The sequence below is a fragment of the Microcebus murinus genome, chromosome 9 (assembly GCF_040939455.1).
Source record: "Microcebus murinus isolate Inina chromosome 9, M.murinus_Inina_mat1.0, whole genome shotgun sequence".
Classification (NCBI taxonomy): Eukaryota; Metazoa; Chordata; class Mammalia; order Primates; family Cheirogaleidae; genus Microcebus; species Microcebus murinus.
In genome coordinates this window covers 63,891,544-63,916,920 of record NC_134112.1, presented here as the reverse complement: position 1 = coordinate 63,916,920, position 25,377 = coordinate 63,891,544, and the positions used below count along the sequence as shown (strand labels likewise).

General features: G+C 42.2%; 1 protein-coding gene across 1 annotated transcript in view; it reads left to right on the top strand.

Moving 5' to 3' along the window:
• Window positions 1–25,377, top strand: part of LAMB1 (laminin subunit beta 1) — a 70,235-nt gene that overhangs the window by 5,126 nt on the left and 39,732 nt on the right. The window contains exons 5-13 of the mRNA XM_012746023.3: window positions 2,176–2,249; window positions 8,441–8,629; window positions 8,720–8,783; window positions 12,756–12,958; window positions 15,570–15,690; window positions 17,260–17,448; window positions 17,722–17,901; window positions 18,035–18,147; window positions 19,932–20,011. Coding sequence (XP_012601477.2) covers window positions 2,176–2,249; window positions 8,441–8,629; window positions 8,720–8,783; window positions 12,756–12,958; window positions 15,570–15,690; window positions 17,260–17,448; window positions 17,722–17,901; window positions 18,035–18,147; window positions 19,932–20,011 — 1,213 coding nt within the window. The remainder of the gene's footprint in view (window positions 1–2,175; window positions 2,250–8,440; window positions 8,630–8,719; window positions 8,784–12,755; window positions 12,959–15,569; window positions 15,691–17,259; window positions 17,449–17,721; window positions 17,902–18,034; window positions 18,148–19,931; window positions 20,012–25,377) is intronic.

Here is a 25,377-nt window from a genome sequence, read left to right as displayed (position 1 = left end):
AGGATTGGTTGTTCATTGGTTGGCCTTGGGAATCCATTGGTTACAAACTTGATTGAGATAGATGGGTCCTGAAAAAGCATGTATCACCTAGAGCCATGTTAATTCTTGTAGGGGAATATATTGGTTGACAGTTCAGAGAAGTTTCTGTCCATCTGTGCTGTATGTCAGAGGACTTGTGAAACAGCATAGAGCCTATAATGAGCAAGAACTAGGAACATTTCCTGATTGCCCGTGTTCTTCCAGTGGGATGGAAAGACAGAAGGATGCCTCAACATTAGGATCAACGGTCCCCATTTTAGTTGACAGTGAAACCATTTTTTCACGTGCTATAGTTCTAAAGGAAGGTTTCTTTTAGTTATGTCAAGACCTAATCAATTTCTACAACTTTGAATCTGTGGGACAAAAGAGTCTGAATGCCAGAAAGAAGAGATTTTTGAAATAGAGGGGCTTGAGTTCTCTGTCACTCTGTCACAAGAGATTAGATGAGATTAGACTGATGGAACTTAGTCTTTAGAAAGTCTGACTGATTGTTACTATAACCCTATCGTCTGTTTGTCTGATAGTTCACAATTAAAGACTTTCTTTATGAATGTGATTTTATCTATTCTCTGTGTGTTTTGTGCAAGTTGTGTTAATACAGGGCGGTGTTAAATTATCAGTGTTCAGGCAGAGAAAAGTAGCTGGAATGTACAGCTACTTTTTTTTTTTATTTCGGCATATTATGGGGTGTACAGCTACTTTTAACTTACCCTTCATGATAATGTCTGACAAAAATTGAATATACTATAGAAGAATAACCTTGTTTCTTTTCTCCATAGATTTTTCTTCCCATTAAAAAAACCAAAAAAACCCGTAGTACTTTATCAGGCTATAAATGTAAATGGAATGTGCTTTTGGTGCACACTTTGCAGCATATGTTCTTCTGTTGCAGGAGTGGCACTAGTTTTGCTTTGTACTTTACATTATTTTGTTATCACTTAATTTTGAACAAATATTGTAGATTTTTAAAAGCCTGGAAGAGGAGAGACGTATAGTTGCCTAGCTAACATTTACCTCAGAAATAAATGTCCAGAGTCATTTTGTAATATGGTTCTTTTTAATAAGTTAGATAAGGTTAGTTAGTATGATTATAATGTTTTTCTTTAACATTCCAACTAACTCATATCCGTTCCAGTGACCACTTTTTCCCCCCAATTGACTGGGCAGTTTTCCAGCAGGAGAGTTTATTTCAAAAGGTCCTACTGATTTCCTGAAAATACACCAGTCTGTGACATGATTCATTCTGACACATTCCTGTCTTCCTGCATTTGAGACTTCTTTTGCTCTGGAAGATGGACCCCAGAAGCTCTTGCAAACACAAGAAACATGGAAAAGTCTTTACCAAACAGGCAGCTTTGAGCCCTCTAGGGATTGGGGAGGAGGTGCTTTCTATCTCTGGAATTCCAGTGGCCCTTTTAGCGTGTTAAAGTGGGACTGATTGACCCCCAGGGCATGGTGCAAAGGCTCATTTGTTTGTTCAGGCTTTCCCCTGAAAGGGAAGATGTTAGTATTTGTTCTGGGCCAGTTTGTTTATTTGACTGACTCTTTGTGTCTTTGGCATTGTTTTTCAATTGTGGAAATGCATCCAGAAGTTTCCCCACCAGGGATAGGATTTTCTGAGTTGGAGTATAACTAACATATGTGGTAGACTCTTATTTATTTTCTTTGCTGCCACATAGAGAAAAAAGGAATATTTGTGTTTCTACTGGAGGAGGATTACATCCCTGTGCATCAGATTGCAAGCTGACCCCCTCCTGTGCACAGGAAGTGCCTCTCCCCTTGCTCCTTGGAGAGTCTCTGGGCTTAGAGGGTTGGAAAGATGTTTCACTTCTTCTTAGGCAAAAGATGTCTTTCTTGACAGCAACTAGAGACATTCTGCCAGATGTCTTGTTCCAGTGAGCAGATTCAATATGTTGAACTCCAGGATGATTCGTGGAAAGCTGAGGACTCATTCTGACTTATGCTTTACCAGCTACATGAGTACAAAGGATTATTATTATCCTCAGCTTAAGGTAGAATGCAAAGACGATTTCTATGAGGAGGATAAAGATAATTTTAAAAAACAGGCTCAGCTATTCACAGATGTTCCTGTTTACCTTACTGTTTACTTTTTTTATTTTTTTAAAAAATCTATAGGCATGGAAAATGTAACTATCCAACTGGATTTGGAAGCAGAATTCCATTTTACTCATCTCATAATGACTTTCAAGGTAAGAAATCCCTAAGTTTCCCACAAATGGCTCATGAGAACACTGTGGAATTAGCCCATTTCAAAACACATGTCTGTTGCGAGTTTCCCTAAATGGAAACTTAATATTATTGTTGCCATAAATTGGGATAATTGAGCAACTTTTTAAACGTGGGCACGAATAACTACATTTAACAAATACTCCATGTTCATGGCAGTAGGTAGAGAAAGCGTCTCTTCTAAGGTAATTCAATTGTAAACTTTTAATTGGATATCTTTTTATTTCCCCCTAGAGTAAGACAGTGTTGACTCTATCCCAAACCACAATAAAACATCTGGAGAGTAAATCCCTGATCCCTTGTGTTTATGTTTTAATGCTGAGCTTGGTAACTGAAAAGGAAGTGTATTATCTTTGGTTTTCAGAGTTTTGCGAAATTTGTGGGAACGGTTTTACAGTTTCTTAAGAAATGTGTATGCCTTCTTAAATGTGGATTTTCTCATCATTTTTCTTCTAGAGATGTAAAAGGACCCCAGGACTAGGGAATGTCTCTGTACAAAGTCCCTTTGTTTCTTCTTAAGCAGCTGCCTGGAAATGACAGACTCCACATGGCTTAAAGTACACACAAAACCCATAATTTACTTATTTTCTCAGATTAAAATCACTTTTGAATAGTTTTCACTTGGGTTGGGGGCCTTATCTGTATCCTCTCAGGTTAGGAAAAGGTGCCAGGGATAGATTTACCGTGTGGACAGGTAGCCGTGAAAGTCTCACTTGTGTCTGCCACCAAAGCCTGGGAGGCCACAGGGCAAGGGAGGGTGTGGGGTCACATGTGACTGGGAGGGACACAGGGCCATGCGGTTCCCGGGCCCGCGGGCAGGGAGGTGTACACTGGGACAGCGACACCTGATACTGAGCAGGCTGAGGAGGGCTTTTATCAAATAACTCCTCGGTCACTCCTTGTCGCCAGCCCCTGTCCCTCCACAGAGCACACGCTCAACCTGGTGATTCATTTTGTATTCGTCCACACATGAGGATGTTGCCTTTGTGTCATGTGACACCCCAAAATACTCAAAATCATCTTGATCAGTGTTCATGGTCCCATCTCTTACTTCGGAGAGGGTGTCTGGTCACACACGTGGATAGTTTGGAGTCTGTTTCTATCCAGAAGTCTTTTGGGCACGTATTCTGTGGTTGGACACTCATTCAAGTGATCGCAGTCGGCCAGAGATGAGCTTCCCCATGTAGGCACAGAAGGTGAAACAGATGAGGCGGAAACTGAGCCGAGACATGGGAGTGGTACAAGTTATCAGACCAGTTTGTGGGAGAAACTCATCCTTCGGATTCTGGCTCCTGTGAGAAAAGCAAAACATCCCTGGGCTTGGGTGGACTTGGGGTGAATCCGGTCTGCCCTTCCTGGCGTGCGGGGCCAGGGCTTCAGCTTTCCCGAGTAAAGTGAGGTAAAAACGGGAGGAGGGAGAATGTTACATCGTAGGATTGTGTGAGGTTCCCCTCGGTTCCGGGCATGGAAAGAATCTTGCTGCCCTGGTGTATTGTGGGAATGTGATAGTTTTATAAATGCTGATGCTTGGCATGCAGTAATTGCTCTGCAGATACTTACTGAATAAGCGAGTAAGTGGGAAAATGAATTCAACCATCTTCTGTTTATAAGAAACTGCCCTAGGCCCTGTGGGATATTTTAAAGACAGCATAGTTACTCCTCTCTGGGAGCTTCCAGTCTTCTAGGGGAGAGAGGTACTTGCAGGTAAGCTGTGCTGCGTGACAGCGCGCGCTCACTGCTGGAGCAGAAGTTCGGGCGCTGCGCTAGCGTGCAGGAGGGGGAGGTTAAGTTCAGCCCGGGATGAAGGAGCAGGCCTCACAAGGAAAGGCCTGGGCCAGGAGGGGCGAGCAGGTTGGCAGTGGGAGGAGACGAAAGAAGAGCCATTTGTGGTGGAGGAGGCAGTCTGAGAGTAAAGCTCTGGTGGTAGGACAGTCGGGTTGGGTTCGTTCCACAAGTGCCTCGAGCTTGGGGTAGTCAGGGGAGGAAAGGGAAGTAAAAATGGAAAAGCAGATTACCCTGAAAGGACCTTGACTTGCTAAGGAGTGTGAACTGTGTCAGAAACAGGGAGCCGTTGACAGGAAAATGAGACCCGTGTTTCAGGAAGGCAGCCCGGGAGGAACTGCAAAGGAAGGGCTGGAGAGGCCAGAAGAGAGGGCAGACCGGGAGGCTCTTACAGAGCCGGCATCACTGGGGGTGGTGTCAGTGTAGTCACTGGCTGTGATGCTCAGAAGGAGCCTCTTCCTGCAGCCCAGGCGTCCTATTAGTATTATTACTTGGAGAGCTTTTTTCAAATCACATGTATCGCTTTGCTGCCAGACTCTGATACCCCCTGCTGCTCCTGCCTTCGAGAGAATCATTGTGGAAAGGAGCAGCCTCCGTTTTCCAAGGGCAGCCACTTGCATCCTTTAGAAACAGAGGTCGAATCATGAAGTGGACAAAGATTAGAAGCAAACAATAGAAGGAAAGGGCTGAATCCCAAATTACTTAGAAGTTCAAGCTAAGTAACTGGTAAGAGGGTGGCACCACAAACTGTGGTGAAGTCAGGAGAGGACTGAGGTGTTAGGGGTGATGATGAAGAGCCCTTGTTTCTTCCTTGCCAGGTTGCCGTAGAGATGGCCGATTGCTCAGTGGACGTAGGCTAGCAAAAACCCACTGAGCATATACACAGTTTGTTTTTGTATATAGCCAGATGTTTCAAAACTCCTAGCTCTTCTATTTATTATAAATCCAGAGACAACTCTGCAGCACCACAAGGCCTGAGAACGTTGATGACAAAGCAGAGAATGTGGAAAAGCTTCTATTCTGTAGGTAAAATGTGGTGTTCTGGTTTTCCAGCAGCTTCTTAACACCACAGGAAATCGGATGACTTGTCAAGGGCCGTTCGGGACTTAGAAGTTTCCAGAAGGGAGGGAGAAGGAAGCACAGCTAGGACTGGCTTTAATGCTTCTTTTCTGTGCTCCCTTTTGACACAGACGTCCACGAGACTTGCTCCTCTCAGTCTGTCCCGAGTCTCGCCAGCCAGGAGCCTGGTCTCATAGAGAGCTCGCCCAGCTTCTTGGCACACATGGTTCAGTTAGTCCTTGAGTTTTTTTTCTCCCTTGCTTTAAAATTCTTAGTCTGCTATTCTCTGGAGTTTAATAAAGTATCATTTTCACATAGGTGAACAATAAGAACCTAAGCAACTAGTGAGTGAAAAAGTCAAAGACTCTGTCAACATGTAATCTTCCCTTTTCTTACCCTTGACTCCTTTTATCAGAGAAAAAAGCCAGCAGGATTATTAAAGGAAGACAAAAGGAGGTCTTGGCATGTTTCTAGTTTTTACCATTAGCTCTCACCCAAATTTCTGTCAAGCATTGCTTTTAATTCAGAAGTGAGTGGTCTTTATTTAGAGTCTGTTTTCTAGGTCAGCTTAACTTTCCTTTGATCTTCCTCCATAGTAATCTGACTTCCCCTGCCCAAAACGCACTCTCTGTGCCTGCCAGCGTTGAAGCCTTCGCCTGTTTTCAGGGCTCATTCCGCTTCATCTCTCATTTCCAGTTGACCCTGCTCACACCCTCCTCACTCTCCATCCTGCCTGGGCTTGGGGACTCTGTCTGTTTTCTCTCTCTCCTCTGAAACCCATTTTTCAGTCTTCACCTATGCCATTAGCCAGTGAGGGAGACAGGCAGGTTTGGTCTTATTCAGCATGGATTTAAATCTAAGTTCTATCTGTAACTAGCATGTCAGCCAATGTCTCTGAGCCTCCGTTTCTCCATCTGTAAGACGAATGCGTTGTGAGGGCGTATTAGTTTCCCAGGGCTATTATAACAAAGTATCACAGACCTTAAACAACAACAGAAATTTATTTTATCACAGTTCCAGAGCCTGAGATCAAGATGTTGGCAGGGTTGGTTTCTTCTGAAGCCTATCTCCTTGGCTTGTGGGCGGCCGTCTTCTCCCTGTGTCCTCACTTGGTCTTCCCTCTGTCCATGTGTATGTCCTGCTCTCCCATAAGGGCACCAGTCATATTGAATTAGAACCTACCCTAATGACTTCATTTGACTTTAAGAACCTCTTTAAAGACCCTGCCTTCACATACAGTCACATTCTGAAGTATGGAGTTGGGTCTTTAACATAGAGATGTTGCAGAAACACAAATCAGCCTGTAATCGAGGGTTTAATGAAATAATGTAGTTAGTGTTAGTGGCACCACTGTGTTTTCCTTCTTTGTCTGGGTACATCTTCCTGGAGCACGGACTTTGGTTCTCTTTATTTTGACCTTTGCTTTTTTTGTGAGACATTGTATAGTTGAGGTTTCACATATTAAGTGTATGCATTGCCTCCCAAATTCATGTTTCATACTCTGTTCTTGGAGCTGAGGGCCGGACCACTGTATCTGATTGTGCAGTGTGTGTCTCTGTGTGGACACCACACATATAACTGGCCCACGACCCGATGGCGTCACTCCTCCACATCTTTGTCACTGGCCACACGTCCACCCAGCCACCCAAGCACATGTGCCTGTGTTTCTTTCCTGTACCTCCCTTTCCACTGGAATCCCATTGATTGCCCGGTGTAGTTCAGTATAGTCCACTGTCACTGAATTTTCAGAACAGTCAATTTCATCCATTTTTTTCTATCCATGTTGTAACTGCTTGAGTTAAAACCTTCATTTTCTTCTTTCAGTTATATTGTTCATGGCCAATAACTCTGCCACTCGAGTTTATTTTTCTAAAGTGCAATCTGATTATTTCATTGTGTCTACTTAAATTTTTCAGTGTCCCCTTTTCATTGCAAACATTTAAACACTTTAGTGATGGTAAATTCCTTCCTACCACGCTCCAACTAACCTCTTCTGCCACCTTCAGCCACCTCTACCCTCTGCCTGGAAAATACCTTGTTACCCACTTAAGATCCAATTTGAAGTCCTCTTCTCTGTGAAGTATTCCCTACATTTTTCTTTCTTGGTGGTAAAATATGCATAACATAAAATTTACCATTTTAATTATTTTTAAGTGTACAATTCAGTGGTATCAGGTGTAGTCACAGTGTTGGGCAGCCAGTGTCATAATCTATTTCCAGAACTTTTCATCCACCCAAATAGAAATTCTGTAGCCCGTAAGCAGTTAACTCCCCATTTTCCCCTCTGCCCAGCCCTTGGTCACCTCTAGTCTACTTTCTGTCTCTATCTACTATTTAAGTGGAATCATATAATACCTGTCCTATTCTTGGGAAGCTGAGGTGGGAGGATCACTTGAGCCCCAGAGTTCAAGGCTGCAGTGAGCTATGATCACACCATTGCACTCTAGCCTTGGCAACAGAGCAAGACCCTGTCTCTAAAAATAAAAAAATTGTCCTTTTGTGTGGTTCATTTCACTTAGCATAATGGTTTCAAGGTTCAAGCATGCCATAGTATGTATTAGTGTTTAATTCCTTTTTATGGTTGATTAATATTTTGTTGTACGTATATACCACATTGTATTTATTTAGTTGATGGGCACGTGGGTTGTTTCCTTCTTTTGGCTATTGTTGATAGTGCTGCTATGAACATTCAGGTACAAGTATATGTTTGAGTCCCTATTTTCAGTTCTTTTGGGTATAACCTAGCTCTGGAATTGCTGGATTCTCCAGTTTCCTTAGCAATTAATTCCTTCCTCTTGTTTTCCCAAAGTTCACTGCATGTGACCCTACTGTGGTGCTTGACGTATTGTAAATTATTTACACCCATATCTGTACTTTATTGGACTATGTACAGCATATAGATGGCTTATAGGCCCCTGGCTGGTACTGAGTTACTTACATCTATTGAATGATTAAATAAACAAATGAAGGAAGAAGCACTCAGCCTAATCAGTCTTATTATGGGCATGGGGACTAAATACACAATAGTGTGTTTGCTATTCAGGCCTGTTTACAATCAGCTTCTAAAGAGAAACAGCTTACTAATCTAGTAGGGTGGGGGAAAGTGCAAAATTTAGAGACCAGACACTTTCCTTGCAAGAAGAGGCTCCATGAAACGGTTCAAAGTATTTGAATTACAGCCACAGTCTGAAATGCCAACCACATGCAGTCAGGGGCTGTGGCACAGAGTTGAGTTACATTTTCACTTGAGATTTTTAAAAATACAGATTACCAATAAAAAACGCCAAGTGAGACTTTTGCTGTCTGCCTGTAGACATTCCGTCCAGCTGCTATGCTGATAGAACGATCGTCCGACTTTGGGAAGACCTGGGGCGTGTACAGGTACTTTGCCTATGACTGCGAGAGCTCGTTTCCGGGCATTTCAACTGGCCCCATGAAAAAAGTCGATGATATAATTTGTGATTCTCGATACTCGGACATTGAGCCCTCAACTGAAGGAGAGGTTTGTTTACTTCTTTGTTTCATATTCTACTTGCAAATCCGCTTTTTGATCACTGCAAAAAATACCAATTACTCTTGTATCCATTTTTAGGTGATATTTCGTGCTTTGGATCCTGCTTTCAAAATAGAAGATCCGTATAGCCCAAGGATACAGAGTAAGCTTGTTTCCAAATAAAAGCTTTGATGAGAAACAGCAGTCACAAAATAAGTTTTATGCAGAGTAGTTGAGCAATAACTGCTCAAATATAAACATTCAAAGCTAAATTGACCATCTTCATTTTCCTCCTTCCTCTGTACCTTACCAGGGGGTCTTGGAACTGGCAGTAATCAAAGTTCTCCCCTGTAGGGTACATGTTTTGATCAGAGTAAAAGACTTACGTTATAAGTACTCAAATAATTATGTTGATCATAATACCTTATTTATTTTCTCACTCAGTGTATTAATTAGGGTATAGATTAAGCTATTGGAGCAAAGTATCCCAAAAAATACAGTTGTTCAAGTAAGATAAAAGTTTCCTTTTCTCTTATGAAATCAACCAGAGGGATTTCCAGAGAAGAAATGTAGTTCAGGTGCCATGATTGGGCTTGCCAGATAAAATACAGGATGATGCCCAGTTAAATTTGAATTTTAGGTAAATAATTATTTTTAGTATAACTGTACCCTGTATAATATTTGTGACTAGTATAAGTTTGTCTCACATAATATTTGTGGTTGGTATAATTATGATCTATGTGATATTTTGGACATACTTATACTAAAAAATAATTATCTGCAGTTCAAATTTAAACAAACGTCCTTTATTTGCTAAATCTGGCAACCTCGCTTTAAGGCCACCCATGTTCCTAGGTTTATCCACATAGAGTTAGCCCACCACCAGCATGTCCTTATCCCAGCCTGTGGGAGAGGAGGAAGTAGAGGGCACACAAATTCCAACTAAAGAAGAGACCCAGAAGTTGTACACATCACTGCTGCTCACACCCTGTTGGCCAAAATTAATCACATGGCTGCACTGCAGAAAGACTGGGAAACATCTCTAGCTGGTGGCCACGTGCTCTGCTAAAACTCTTGTCTAGGTCTCTTACTGTCAAAGGAAGAAGGAAAGACAATACCGAGGGAAATCAGAGTCTCTGCCATGCTCAGTATACTCAGTAAGGTGAGGGTTATAGGTCCCTTCTTTTTTTCTTTTCTTTTTTTTTTTTTTTTTTTGGTGAGACAGAGTCTTGCTTTGTTGCCCAGGTGAGAGTGAGTGCCATGGCATCAGCCTAGCTCACAGCAACTTCAAACTCCTGGGCTCAAGCAATCCTGCTGCCTCAGCCTCCCCAGTAGCTGGGACTACAGGCATGCGCCACCATGCCCGGCTAATTTTTTCTATATATACTAGTTGGCCAATTAATTTCTTTCTATTTATAGTAGAGACGGGGTCTTGCTCTTGCTCAGGTTGGTTTTGAACTCCTGACCTCGAGCAATCCACCCGCCTCGCCCTCCCATAGTGCTAGGGTTACAGGCGTGAGCCACCGCGCCCGGCCTATAGGTCCCTTTTATAGATGAGTGAAGTGAGGCTCAGAGAGTTGGATGCTATTACAGAAGGCTGTTAAGCCAGATCTTGAATCCGTACGTACGTTATGATGTTCAGCTCAGGGTTCTTTACCACATTCAACAACTATTTTATTACATAATTACATTTTGATCTTCCTGAGTGGCAGAAAGTACAATAATTAAAAGAATGAGCTTTAGAGTCAGATGAACTTGGATTTAGATCCCAGTTCTCTCATATTGTAGCCATGTGATCTGGGCAAGTAATTTACTTAAAACATTTTTATTTTTTTATTTTTTTAATTTTTTAATTTTTTATTTTTTTTGCTTAAAACTTTTTGTAGCCTCTTTTTTCGTCTGTAAACGGAGAAAGTAATGTTGACGTTAAGGTTGTTATGGAGGTTGTTGTTGGATGTATGTAAATGACCTACCAAAATACCCGACCCATAGGAAGTGTTCAATAAATTGAAGATGCCGCTGCTACCCATTGTTGCTGTTGCCATTAGCTGTGGTTTGCGTCTTGTGTAGAACTGGTCCCAAATGTCAAGGTGAAAGGGTGAGACTGCCTCCTCTGCTGCTAAGGTGCAATCAGCCGGGTAGAGGCAGGGCTGATTCTTGCTGATCTTTCCCAGCTGTGTAGGGCCCTATTTTTAACCAAGGCCACACGGAACTTCCAAGCTTGAAGCAAGGAAGAATAGAGTGGAAGAAGTCCAGGGAATATTGCCAGAAAAGTGCTGCTTCCCCACTTAAATTAATTTTACATGTAGCCCAGGCTGTCTCTGGTCCATAACTTATTCATTCTATTGTAATGCAAATGTTTTAATGACAAGTCCAGCTCTTGGTTAATTTCTGAGTGAGCTGTGAGGCCTTCCCTCCGTGTCTCAAAATCCAGTTGTGAAAAATGTGCACGTGAGCTCCAGGACAAACACCTCCTGAGTCACTAAAAGGAAGCACCATCTGCTCCCTTTTAGGTGAAATTTGTGGGTCTTGGGGAGCGTATTGCCTTTCTGATTTTAATTCTCTTGTCCTTTGTTGTTAAATGGCTTCTATATTGTGGAAGCACCCATGTTAGCAGATCCTGCGTTTGATTTACTTTGTAGTCAAAGGAGCAATAGCTCTTTATTTGTTCCTATTGCTGAGCCTCTAAGACTCACTTCAAAAGTGGTTTGCCTCTTAGGACAGCAGTCAAGACAGGGCTCGGCTGTTGTTAAATATGGCAGGAAAGAGTGGGGGAAGCGTATTTGCTCTACTGAGGGCTTCCACACAGATCAGTTCAAGGGCTTCTAAATACTCCAGCTGCTCTTCAAGTTTGTTGTTTGGCCTGTTGTCAATAGGCGCTTGTGCTCGTTTTGTGCAGGAGGATTTGTGCAGGAGGAGATGTTGGCAGTTAACCCTAACTGCCACTCAGCTAAGTAGTACCACGGTTTCTCTGTTTAGTTTTTGATTTTACAAAGAACCTAAGTTTAATGTAGGGACTTTCCCTTTCTACCCACAGCCATTTCTATTGCTTCATTGTAAGCTCTGCATGTAAGTATTTCTCATTGTATTTGGGCTTTGAAAGTATCTGATGCACTGGGCCACTAGCCTGTGGTGTTGTGTTGTAAATTATAAGGACACATCAGCATAAATGAAAGTAAAGCTTAGGAGCAGTTTCAGGCTACAGGGCTTGAGAGCGCAGATGGGCTAGTCAATCTCTTGGGATCCAGTTCAGCAAAACAACTGAGTAGCTAATGAAAACACTGGTGGGGAAGGTGGAATGGCTCTTGGTTTGTGTAGGAGGTACTATAGAATGTAATTGATAGCCCAGCTTCTGTAATAAGCGTAAGTCTACAGACCTAGGAAGAAGAAAAAAAAGATAAAATTGATTTACAAGTAACTTGTATTTAGGAAAAAATAATTTGCCCCAACAGCCTAGTACTAAGTCCCTTTATCCTTATGTCTCTACGTCATATTGATAAATGTGGAAATATTTTTTAAAACTACGACAAAAAAGTTGTAGACCAAAATGTTGCTTAAAAACTTGAGATAGTCTCTCTTCGGGTTGTAGTTATGCTATAGTGTTAAATCTGTTTTGGTAACTTGGGAGTCATTTAAGTGGTGGGAAATTTCAGATAATATTTTTTTCTTCCAAAAATAGGCACAAAGATATGTTAGAGTGAGAATTTAAGTCCTTTAGTAAACCTTTCCCCACCTGAATGGAATTGTCTGATTTTGAGACTGACACTAATTGCTGTGGAAACCGGATGGTATTGCGATACTTTACCATGTGCCAGTGGGTTTGGCAGTCATGCAACTGCATTCTTACAATTTCTCCTCTTTCACACTTCTTTCTGCAACGTTGGTCTGCAAACAGATCCATTACAGAAATAGACATTTTCATTAAACTGATGAGAATGTAGTAACCCTTCTTCCAGGTACTGTCGCATTATGTGTTAGGCTTTACTATTGGTGCCATCTAGATAATACAATGTGGGGAGGGACCTTACTTAAGCTATTTTTGTTTGTCACACCTTTCTCTAAAGACCAATGATGCAAAAAAAAAAAAAAAATTCTTCTTTGATCAGACTTTTCATGTTCTTGATGACCTTCATAGATCTATTAAAAATCACCAACTTGAGGATCAAGTTTGTGAAACTGCATACTTTGGGAGATAACCTTTTGGATTCCAGAATGGAAATCAGAGAGAAGTACTATTACGCAGTTTATGACATGGTGGTTCGAGGAAATTGCTTCTGCTACGGCCATGCCAGCGAATGTGCCCCTGTGGACGGAGTCAGTGAAGAAGTGGAGGGAATGGTAAGTGAGCCCTTCGTGCGGCTGGCTCCTTTTTTACACAGGTGAAGCTGGTCTTATCTTAAGCCCTTTACGTTTTCCATGGGTGTCACTTTTCCAGGCTTACATTTTGCCCTTTGCACCATACTGGTGGTTGATTGTTAATTTTCAGTTTGAAGAGTTCGTAAGACTATGAGAGTGTACAGACTGCTCATTCCATAGACAATGAATTAACTTTTGGAATGTGTTACTGCAGGCTGTTGTTAAAGAAGATATTTTAGTCAGCAAGGATTAAAAAGTTGTCTAAATAGCAATTGAGTCTGCCTTTTTACATTAGGGAAGATTAAAAACCACAAGCATTCGCCTTTTTATGCTAGAAGTCATAAATTTATCTCAGCCCAGAGAAACTGGAAATTTTAACCCAGACCCATGGGATATCATTTTAAGGGATCCAATGGAGTTTGTTTCTTTCTATCTTTTTCTTCTAATTTCATTCCTTTTCCACTTTTATGCCATGTTTGCATATTTTATACTTTTAAAATTTGGGATTTGGGTGATTTGCTAAATGGATAGCAAATGGATCATGTAGTCTACCAATTTCTAGGAGAATTCTTATACACCCAGAGGATTTTAAAGCCGGATAGGACTTATGAGATCTACTAAATCAACTAGAAGAAACCAAGGATTATTTTACTGAAGCGCCCTAAACAAATGAGCAGCAGGTGGGAATCAGAGCTCTGGGTTCCTTCCACTAAGCTGTGGACCTCCCTTCTTGATGAAGGGTGTGCCTGGCTTACTTGCCATTGCCTTTTCAAAGATTGTTAGTCCTTGTCCAAGTAAGTGTAGGACTGAGTGTATTCAGCTCTTCTAAAACTTCTGCCTTCCCTTTACTCCAGTTAGAACTTTTACTGCATGATAAACAAAGTTGAATTTTTAACAGAGCTGAGGGGAGAGAAGTGTCTCTTTAGTCTGAGTGGTACCTCGTTCAGAGAATGCTGGGTAGATTATATTTCCTTTACCGTGTAACAAATCTGTGTAGCTGAAGTCTTGGCACTGTCATGGGTCTCACAGTATGTACAGTGTATTCAGACACCATAGGGGTTTGTGGTGTGTGCTTTGGAACTGGTTTTTGGTGTATGTAAAACCACTTGGTAAAAAGAGGATTTCACAACGGTGATATAGCACATCTTATATTTTCCTGGTTAGAGCTGGAACCCATACTATTAAGTGAAGTTTCCCAAGAATGGAAAAACAAACACCACATATACTCACCAGCAAATTGGTATTAACTGAGCAGCACCTAAGAGGACACATAGGTAGTACAGTAATAGGGTATTGGGCAGGGGGGAGGGGGGAGGGGGGCGGGTATATAGATATATAATGAGTGAGATGTGCACCATCTGGGGGATGGTCATGCTGGAGACTCAGACTTGTGGGGGGGGATGGGCATTTATTGAAACCTTGAAATCTGTACCCCCATAATATGCCGAAATAAAAAAAAAAAAAAAGAGGATTTTCAGTCTCCTGCTAACTGCACTCATGTGAAGGTAAGTCCAGGATGGACCTGTCTGTCCTGTTCCTGAATTCCACAGAAACTAGTGTGAAGGTGAGGTGCCCTGTACCTGCATGTTTAGTGGACTGAAATACTGTAATTTGTCTGTCATTTCTATGCCTCAAGAGTCGTAAGGGCCCCTCACAGTGACACAGTGCAAAATACTGCATCGCCAGCCCTTCATCAAGCAAATTAATGTGTATCTTTTTCTGAGATTTTATATTTCCTTGCTCAAAAGGAAAAAAAGAAATGTGGTAAATGGTTAACTTTAAATTTTTATTTTCGTTGAAAAAATGTTTAAGTGCTGTGCCTGAACTAAAAAGACAAAATAGGATAAACAAACAAAAATGGTTTTCTGGCCTACTGGTAAAACTTGCAGTATGGTGAGTGGGTTCCCAGGTTAAATGTGTGCATTTAGTTCTGCATTATATTTAACAACTTTTGTAGTTTTCTATTACAATAGATTTTTTACTCTTAAGTAACTTTTTAAAATCTTAAGTAACTAATTTTGTTCATCTGGGTTCTTTTCTTTTTTTGAGACAGGGTCTCTGTCACACAGGCTAGGGTGCATTGGTGCCATTATAGCTCACTGTAGCCTAGAACTCCTGGGCTCAAGCAATCCCCCTACCTCAGCCTCCCAAGTAGCTAGGACTATAGGCCTGCCACCACCACACCCAGCTAATTTAAAAAATACTTTTTTTTTTAGAGACAGGATCTCACTATGTTGCCCAGGCTGGTCTTGAACTCCTGGCCTCAAGTTATCCTCTCTCCTCAACCTCCCAAAGTGCTGGAATTACAGGCGTGAGCCACCTCACCCAGCTCTGGGTTCTTTTCATAGCTACTCAATGAAATATTTATTGCACATCCATTATATAATAGGAGCTATTCTAGAGACAGGGCATATAGCAGTTAGTAAGACAGAAATCACTGGAGGGAGGGAGAACATAAAAACCAAGAACTCCTCTATGCTGTGAGTTAGAAATTAGTATGAAAAATGGTTTTATATTTTCAATTGATTGTGGAGAAAAATGGGCCATTAGTATATCTCTTACTTTGCTCTTTCCTGTTTTTGTAACTTTCAAGGTACATGGACATTGCATGTGCAGGCATAATACCAAGGGCTTAAACTGCGAACTGTGCATGGATTTCTACCATGATTTACCTTGGAGACCCGCTGAAGGTCGGAATAGCAACGCCTGTAAAAGTAAGTCTCTTTCCAAGGGACAGTTTGAATCACTTAGGACTCCAGTATCCATTCTCTGATTAGAAGTACTATAATAATATACTTTGTTGCAGAGGGAAGAAAAGTTACTCCCTCTTTCCCAGTTTCACCCTGGTACTCCTGGGAGACCAACAATATCCATTCAATTAAATCAATAAATTAATATTTACTGAGCAGCACCTGTGTATCTGACACTTGTTGTCCTTGACCTTGTACTTATTCTTAAGACAAGATGACCCTGACAGAAAATGGAAGAAAAATACTGCATGGTAGTTCATTAAGGTCTAAGATATGGAGTAGAGTCTTTGGCCTTGTTTCCATGCCAGCCCAGCTGCAGCCTCTGGCATCCCTCCATCTGTCCGGGGCTGTTCTCTGGGCAGAGCTATAGCGTGAAACGCCACCACCACCACCGCTCCCTGCTGCACACACAGTGATTCTGAGACACACACCTCCTCCCCTTCAAGAGCATGCCTGCCTCTGCCCCCGCCGAGAAGGACTGTTCTAGCAGTTCAGAAACCAGCATGAGCTGGAGTGAGTGGTCAAGGCTTTGTTAATAAGTAGAGCGCAGCTGGCCCTTAATGAACACTTACAATTGCTTAGCTAGAGAGAAGAAAGAGCAGGAGGGAGGGAGGACAGTGGGAGGGAGCCCAGATAAGGAGAACAACGTGAAGCAGAAGGCCGCAAGGACATTCTTGAGACCCCCACAGAGTGTGTGGCTGGGAGTGATTCCGAGGTTGAGTTCAGCCACTGTGTTGACAGCAGTACTGTGCCGGGCAGCGAGGATCTGCCAGTGGGTCAGATCCAGTCCCCCTCTGCAGGGTGCTGTTGCCACGGGGAGACAGACAAGGCGGGAAGGCTGGAGTGTGGAGCCCAGGAGGACCAGACTGGGTTAGGCTGGAGTTGTGAGAGGAGGAGGAATTGGCGTGGATTGTTGAGCCTGAGAGTGAGATGAGCAAAAAGCTGGGTCGCACCGAGATGACTCTGCCAATATGGCTAGGGGAGGGAAATTGTGCACCCAAGGAGGCCAGCTGGGCTGTGCTATGAAATGGGCCTGAATTTACTATGGACTGCAGGCTGAGGTGGGACGGGAATGGGAGGAGGGCATCTATCCTTCATGCCACGCTCCTCAAGGCAGGGGGCCCGAACTGGCTTTCCCAGGAACGCGTCACCTGGCAGGTCCTTTGGCACAGTGGCCTTCCATCCAGTCCCACCCTGAGCAGGACCCAAAAGCATCCTTGGTGGAATGGCAGTCTTCCCTCTGTCACAAGCTTCCAAGAGGGCTCCCCCTAGGATTTTCCACTTCTCATAGCCCATTCTCTTCCAAGGAAGGCGGATAACTGTGTTCAGTTCATAAAGTTCACATCTTTAAGGTTTCCAACCTGCTTTGGGGCTTAAATCAGTATCCTCAATGGATTTGTAGTTTTTCACTGGGAATACCTTCTTGTTGAACTTAGTCCCTGGTTTCCTAAATGAGCTTCCTTCCTACCACCCCCATCCTCCGCTGGTCCATGGATTTAAAAGGCTTTTCTTGCCTTTGCTCTCGTCACGCAGAGTGTAACTGCAACGAACATTCCAGCTCATGCCACTTCGACATGGCCGTTTACCTGGCCACTGGGAACGTCAGCGGAGGCGTGTGTGACGACTGTCAGCACAACACCATGGGGCGCAACTGTGAGCAGTGCAAGCCCTTTTACTACCAGCACCCGGAGAGGGACATCCGAGATCCTAATCTCTGTGAACGTACGTTGGGAAATGTAACTGTGCGGGACCTCCTTCATATTGAATAGTCTGTAGTAAAATCCTTCGCTGAGAGCTCGCAGTGTGAGCAGCAGACTCAGCATTGGGGCCGAACTGCTGTCTGGGATGCTGGGAGGGGGATTTATTGGTAGTCATGCCTTCTGTAGTCTGTTTGTGTGAGATTCAGAGGGATGAAGGGAGCATATGTATTACGTTCAGGTAGAGATACATCGTGTTTCCTGCTGCTTTTAACCTGGTGCTTTTCATTCTTCTTAGAATGTACGTGTGACCCAGCTGGTTCTCAGAATGAGGGAATTTGTGACAGCTATACTGATTTTTCTGCTGGTCTCATTGCTGGGCAGTGTCGGTGTAAATTATACGTGGAAGGAGAACATTGTGATGTGTGCAAAGAAGGCTTTTATGACTTAAGTGCTGAGGATCCATTTGGTTGTAAATGTGAGTCCGTTTGCTGAAAAGCTTGGGAGTTCTCCTGTGTGCATAATTCCCATTTTCCTTTGTAATTCTAAAGCCAGACTACCGTGGACTCACTTGGTTTGTGTTTCTTTACTTCATTTTGTCTTTGATAAAGCTTGTGCTTGCAATCCTCTGGGAACGATTCCTGGCGGGAATCCTTGTGATTCTGAGACAGGTCACTGCTACTGCAAGCGCCTGGTGATGGGACAACGCTGTGACCAGTGTCTGGTAGGTAAATCCTCATTATGTGATGGGTAGTTTGTGAGGGTGACATTATTTTTTCTTTTTTAGAGAAGGGATCCTGTTCTGTCACCCAGGCTGGAGTGCAGTGACATGATCACAGCTCACTGCAGTCTCGAACCTCTGGACTCAAGTGATCCTCCTGCCTCAGCCTCCTGAGTAGCTGGGACTGCAGGCATGTGCCACCATGCCTGGCTAATTTTAAAATTTTGTGTACAGATGGGGTCTCGATATGTTGCCCAGGCTGGTCTCAAAGTAATCCTCCTGTCTGGGCCTCCCAAAGTGCTGGGATTACAGGAATGAGCATACTCGGGCACCTGGCCTGAATATGGCATGTTTTAATAGAGAAAGTTTTTTGCCATTGTAGATTCTCCCATCACCTTTATGTGTAAGTGGTAAAAGACATGAGTAGACAATTCACAAGACAGGGATGACTAATGAATAATTTCACAAGATGTTCACCATCACTGTTAGAATTGTAAAATGAAACCACATTGAAATGCCACTTTTATAGACAAAATTAACAAAAGCTCTTAAAAATGGGACTGCTTACTATTCGGATATAATGAGGTGCTGGTACTTCTTGGCTGCTGGTGGAAATGCAAATTGGTTCATACTTTGTGAAAAACATCTTGGCGATATGTGTCAGTAGCCTGTAGAAATGTGCATGCCCTTTGACCTAGTAATCCCACTTCTGGGAATCCATCCTAATGAAATAATCAGATAACTAGACAAAGATGTATTCACCACAAGACTCATTGCATCTTTTATAATCATAGCAAAAGACTTGGAAGCAACAGTGGGAAAACAGTTAAGTAAACTTGGGGGCTTCTTATAGTATGTGATATTTATAACAGTTGCCATTGAAAATGACAGTAACATGAGGAAATGTTCATGCTATTATTAAGAGAAAACAGGATGTGAATAGCATTTTGATTACATAGTAAAAAATTCATCAAGAAAAACAAAATCTGGAGGGAAATACACCAAAAAGTTCACTGTAATGATTTGTAGTAGAACAATTGTGGGAGTGGTTTAAAAAATTCTGTATCTTTTATAATATTCTTATATTGCTTTTATAATTTAGGAGGGATGCTATGGCCCCAAATCACATTTATGACCACTAAATATATATGTTTACATATAATCCTGGTAGGTTCATAAAGTAGATTTTTGGAAGTCTGATTTAAATTGGTGAACCTCTTTTTATCTGCTCATTTTTGAAGTGCAAAGAGCTCTTTATCCATATGTAGATACTATCCCATTTTTATTTCCATCTCTGATGCTCCCAAGACTTGGTGATTTCCTTACCTTTCTGTCTCGAGAATAGTCCTAGCTGTATGCTGTGTTTCCACATTCCACATTGAAGGGCTCTCCGTATGAGATTTATGAGAGACAGACTGAAGGAAAATTTAAAGTCCTGCCAAATATTCACCTTAAGTCTCCTACTGCCGGAGTAATTCTAATGAAGAAAATTGGTATTTTTACTGCTTGCTCGTATTAATTGTTAGATGAAGGTTATTTGTAGGGCAGAGGAGCTAGTTTGTGGTCTGGTGTTACCACGCGATTATGTAAAACCTTATGATTCCAGTGAGCCACAGCTTAGCTTTCCTTATTTCAGGAATACTCCCTCCTTTTGTTGGCTTTCTGCTTCTCACAGTGAAAATGAGCATTTGCTGGAAAAACCAAAACACGCTTTAACTTGTTCCTTGCTGAGTCTATTGTGTAACTACAGGAACCCACCTTGAGATGTTTAATCTTTTGTTCTGCAGCCAGAGTACTGGGGCTTAAGCAACGATTTGGATGGATGTCGCCCTTGTGACTGTGACCTCGGGGGAGCGTTAAACAATAGGTGAGTGGAGCTTCGCTTAGGTTCTTGGACTCAGTCACCGATGAAAGTCAAGACTTCTAGGAAAAGGATGACATTTCGTTTGTCTCTCAAGAAGATATATAATATGCAAACATTGAAAGTTTGGAGATACCTCTATAGACTAAGTTCCCAATGACGGAACTGCTAAGTCACAGTACATGAGTATTTTTAATTTTAATAGAGAATGTCATGATTGTTCCAAACAGACTGAGCCAGTTTGTTTTCCTACCCGTTACCTAAGTACCTTTTCCCCATCCCCTACAGCAGTTGTTATCATCAAACATTTTGTTTTTCACCAGTCAAAAAAAAAAAAAATAGAAAGGCCAGGTGCCGTGCCTCACCTGCCTGTAATCCAAGCACTCTGGGAGGCTGAGGTGGGTGGATCACTCAAGGTCAGGAGTTCGAAACCAGCCCGAGCAAGAGTAAGACGCCCCCTCTATACTAAAAATAGAAAGAAATTAATTGGCCAGCTAAAAAGATATAGAAAAAATTAGCTGGGCATGGTGGCATATGCCTGTAGTCCCAGCTACTCGGGAGGCTGAGGCAGAAGGATTGCTTGAGTCCAGGAGTTTGAGGTTGCTGTGAGCGAGGCTGACACCACAGCACTCTAACCTGGGCAACAGAGTGAGACTCTGTCTCAATAAAAAAAAAAAAAAAAAAAAAAAAGGAAAATGGACTCACATTTTGATTTGTGTAGAGAATCTTTTCACGTTTATTTTTTGTAACTTTTATGAAAATTATATATGGAATTTCCATTAATGAAAATGATTAATATAATAACATTGTTTAGTTACTTAAATGTGCTAGTATTCTTTGAATAGAAGAAACATGAAGTTTTACCAGAAAGTGTTATATCATACACATCTGGCGAGATGTGAAATTTGTGGGAGTTTAATTAACTACCTTTGAGTCAAGGAGGGTGTTGGTCTGGTACTGGATCAGAGTCAGAACATCTGGTAACGATAGTGTAAGTGACTGCTGAGAGAAGAGACAGATGTTTCCCTGTGGCCTTGAATCTTCCCAGGGGAACACGCTCCTTTCATTGAGCAAGCTTCGTGGACTCAAAAATTGACTCTCTTACAAGATTATTTCCCAACACTGTAAGTGTCTGCCGGGAAGGCATGAGAGTTTCAGCCCCAAGAACATGTTCTCTTTGTCCTCTCTATTTGGGTTTGTTCTGTTCCAGAACGTGCGGTGGACTCAGTACAGCATGTAGCCACTGAAACTCCAGCGTGAATTTCTGTTCTTAGAAAACCTCCAGAGGGGGAAGCTGGGATGATAAAAGCAGAGGAGAAAGACAAACAGCTGTCTGCTTAAGTCACTTTTCTGACTTTCCTTTGTGACTCCCAGAACACATGTTGAATCCTTCAGTAATTGATTCCTCAGTTCGAAGCTGTCATCGCTCCTAAAGTCCTTCTTGATGAGATGAAAGCAGCATATGTAATTCTCCAAATTATGTCATAAACTCAGGAATGTCCTCCATTCCTTTACCCTAAGTGGTTTCTGTGCTACTCTCCCTTCGTCTTTTCCTCTATCCACACACTTCCTGTCTGTCTCCACCCACACACAGCCCCTGGCCTGGGCTCAAATCTATCCAGCAAAAGTTTGTAAAAAACCGGAATGCGTTCATCGGGAGAGTGTGCAACGCCAAAGTTTCTGGTAAAGATTTTAAAGCAGATAATCGTATGATCTTTCTAGCATGATTGATCAGATGCCTTCCCTGTCTTTGGGAATCATTGGGGGGGAGCGGAAAAAGACTCCTCTGGTCCTGCGACTCAACAGTGTCGTATGGTGATCCTTTTTGAAGTTGTTTCCCCACAAGAGAAATTGCTCCAGGACTCCCCTAGGCCAGGGCTCCTGAAGTACCGATTCTGCTGGGACAATGTGTTGCATAGACAGCGCTCAGGAAATATTGACCAGATGATTGATTTGTTGCGGCTACTCTTTTTTTTTTTTGAGACAGAGTCTCACTCTGTCACCTGGGCTAGAGTGCCATGGTATCTGCCTAGCTCACAGCAACCTCAATCTCCTGGGCTCAGGAGATCCTTCTGCCTCAGCCTCCCAAATGGCTGGGACTATAGGCATGTGCCACCATGCCTGGCTAATTTTTGCTATATATTTTTAGTTGGCCAATTAATTTCTTTCTGTTTTTATTAGAGACAGGGTCTCACTCTTGCTCAGGCTGGTTTCGAACTCCTGACCTCGAGCAATCCGCCTGCTTCGGCCTCCCAGAGTGCTAGGATTATAGGCCTGAGCCACCGTGACCGGCCGCAGCTACTCTTAAGTATCTTTCACCCGATAGCATGCCTTTGCTTTGCCTTGGACACCCAGTTGGTATTTGAATAAATGCTGATTGAGTAAAAGAATATTAAGAAACAAAAGATTTTGAAGATGTTGAAAACTAAATATGCACTTTTTAGGAGAGGCAATCTCTAAATGTGATCCCAACACTCCTTCATTACTTTGGCCAGAGACAAAATTGAGTTTAAAAATCACTAGAACTGGAAAAGATTTTAAGATGTTTTGTATAATGAGCTGAATGGATTTTTGATAGTACAACAAAAGTTTAGTAATCCATGTCTATTATGTTGGCAGCTAATCTGAACTTTTGAATATTTAATGAAGTAAGACCTAATTAATTTAAATAACGTCACTCAAGCCAGGTTAACAAAATTTTGCCTGGTATTAATAGATTCCCTGCTTTAATGAGTAAGATTTAGTGGCAATAAGAACTAATGGCAGTGGTGGCTAGGTAAATGCTACTTTTAAATGTTTAAAAACATTGAAAAATATAAACATATTTACAGCAGCCTTCAAAATTATTTCATCAATTAAATTGAGGGCTTTTATGTCTGGCTTGAAGCACACCACTTTTTTGAACTTCCTATACTGAGGAACCTAACCCTCCCTTGATGTTTTAACAACACATTGCTTGTGCATCTCTGTTAGCGCTTATTTTATTCTGTATTATATTATGGTTGTTTTATTTAAAAAGGTCACTTTGGACAGGGATTGTGTCTTACATGTTTTTGCAACTCCCTTGGCACTCAGCACAGTGGACCTTGTAGGTACTTAATAAATGAGGGACTGAGATTGTACTTTGAAACCAGAGCAGAAGTTAATAGACATTTCAATCAGTGTATTGAATGATTATGATGTACTTAACCCTTTATTGATTATAGTCATGTGCCGTACAACAACATTTTGGTCAACGACAGACCACATACACAATGGTGGTCCCCTAAGATTACTATATTTGCACTGCACCTTTTCTACGTTTAGATGTGGTTAAGTACACAAGTATTTACCCCATTGCGTTACAATTGCCTATAGTATTCAGTGCAGTAACATGTTGTACAGGTGTGTAGTCTAAGGAATAGGCTACATACCGTCTAGGTTTGTGTAAGTACACTCCAGGATGTTTGCAAGACGACAGAATCACCTACTGGCACGTTTCTCAAATGACTATACTATGACAGAAGAGCATAATGGGATTATGGAACATAGTTCCTACCTGTTAGAAAGTATCCACGTTGGAGGTGTGGGGGATGCTGCCCTGGTAAGATGAATGGTGCTGACTGAACAGAGTTTGGTTATTATGAAAGATGCCTTTTATCCTTTAATATATTTCTGCCTAATTCCTTAGTAATAAAGTTAAAACTCCAAAGTATTTTCCCTGCTCATAACTATTTTAATTTTTTTTATCTTTAATCCTATGACAGATTTTGCTCATCACTATTTAAATGAAATAGAATTTTTCTTCCAACAGAATTTTTAAATGCTGTTCATTTTTATAATTATCAAAAATCCAAGTTTTTAAGAAATAATGTTGGCCTCCACCCATTGAGGAAACATAGGACCTGTTTTAGTTTTCTATTTAGTTTTCTAGCTGCCATAACAAATTATAATTTAGTGGCTTAAAACAACATACATGGGCCGGGGATGGTGGCTCACGCCTGTAATCTTAGCACTCTGGGAGGCCGAGGCGGGAGGATCGCTCAAGGTCAGGAGTTTGAAACTGCCCTGAGCAAGAGCGAGGCTCTGTCTCTACTAAAAATAGAAAGAAATTAATTGGCAAACTAAAAACATATATAGAAAAAATTAGCTGAGCATGGTGGCACATGCTGGTAGTCCCAGCTACTCGGGAGGCTGAGGCAGGAGGATTACCTGAGCCCACGAGTTTGAGGTTGCTGTGAGCTAGGCTGACGCCACAGCACTCTAACCTGGGCAACAGAGTGAGACTGTCTCAAAAACAAACAAACAAACAAAACATACATGTATTATGTTATAGTTATCCATGTCAGACACAGTCTCTCTATACTAAAATTAACATGTTTGGGGGCTGCATTGCTTTCTGAAGGCTCCTGGGGGAACTTGTGTCTGGCTCATTGGGTTGATGGCAGAATTCAGTTCCTTGTGGTCATAGGCTGAGGTTCCTGTTTTCTTGCTGTCAGCTGAGGGCCATTCCCAGCCCCTGGAAGCTGCCCACATTCCTTAGTTCATGGCCCCCTCCTCTATCCTCAAAGTCAGCAGTGGTGGGTCAGAGCCTTCTCATGTCCCAGGTCTCTGGCCCACTTTAAGATAATCCAGGGTAAGCCTCTCTATCTCAAGGGCCTTTTCCCTAGTCACATCTGCAAAGTCCCTTTTGTCCCGTGAGGTGACATACCCACAGACTCCTGGGACGAGGGTGCAGACATCTTTGGGGGCTGTGACTCTGCCTACCACAGGGCCTTATTTATTTTATGTCATTATTCTACCTTACTGGTTCAACGAATTGAATCTCTTACCTGGTTTACAGAGAAATTTGTGGAGGGAACATTTACAATATTTGTAAAGTTTGTAACATTTCTGTCAAACGTGATCTTTACTTGAACACAGGAAAGATGAATTACGTGTAATAAATCCTGGGTCTCACTGTGGAGAAGGTGTAGGATTTGTGCTTAAGTTCTGAAAGCTGAGTGAAATCTGAAAGGTGTGACCGATGGACAGGGGAGGGCCTTCTAGCTGGGAGGAGAAAGTCAGGTAAGGCACAGAGACGGGAATGGCTGTGGCATGGTCAAGATCTGGCCCCCCACCAGTCCATCTCTGCTCACATTCCTCCATCGCCCTCTTTGTTCGTTGTTGCTGTCCTCTCTCGTCTGCCAAGTCCTCTCCAAGCCTCAGTCAGGGCTGCCTCTTTCATGAAGCCTCCCTCAGTCTCCTCAGTCCCATGAATTGCATCTTCCTCTGCTCCCATAGTGCTTTGCTCACAGCTCCATGTAGGTTCTTAAGGCATTTTGATTTGTTGTCTTGGTTCATTGCTTTGTTGTTTATCTCCCCGATTAGATTGTAAGTTCTTTAGGACAGAA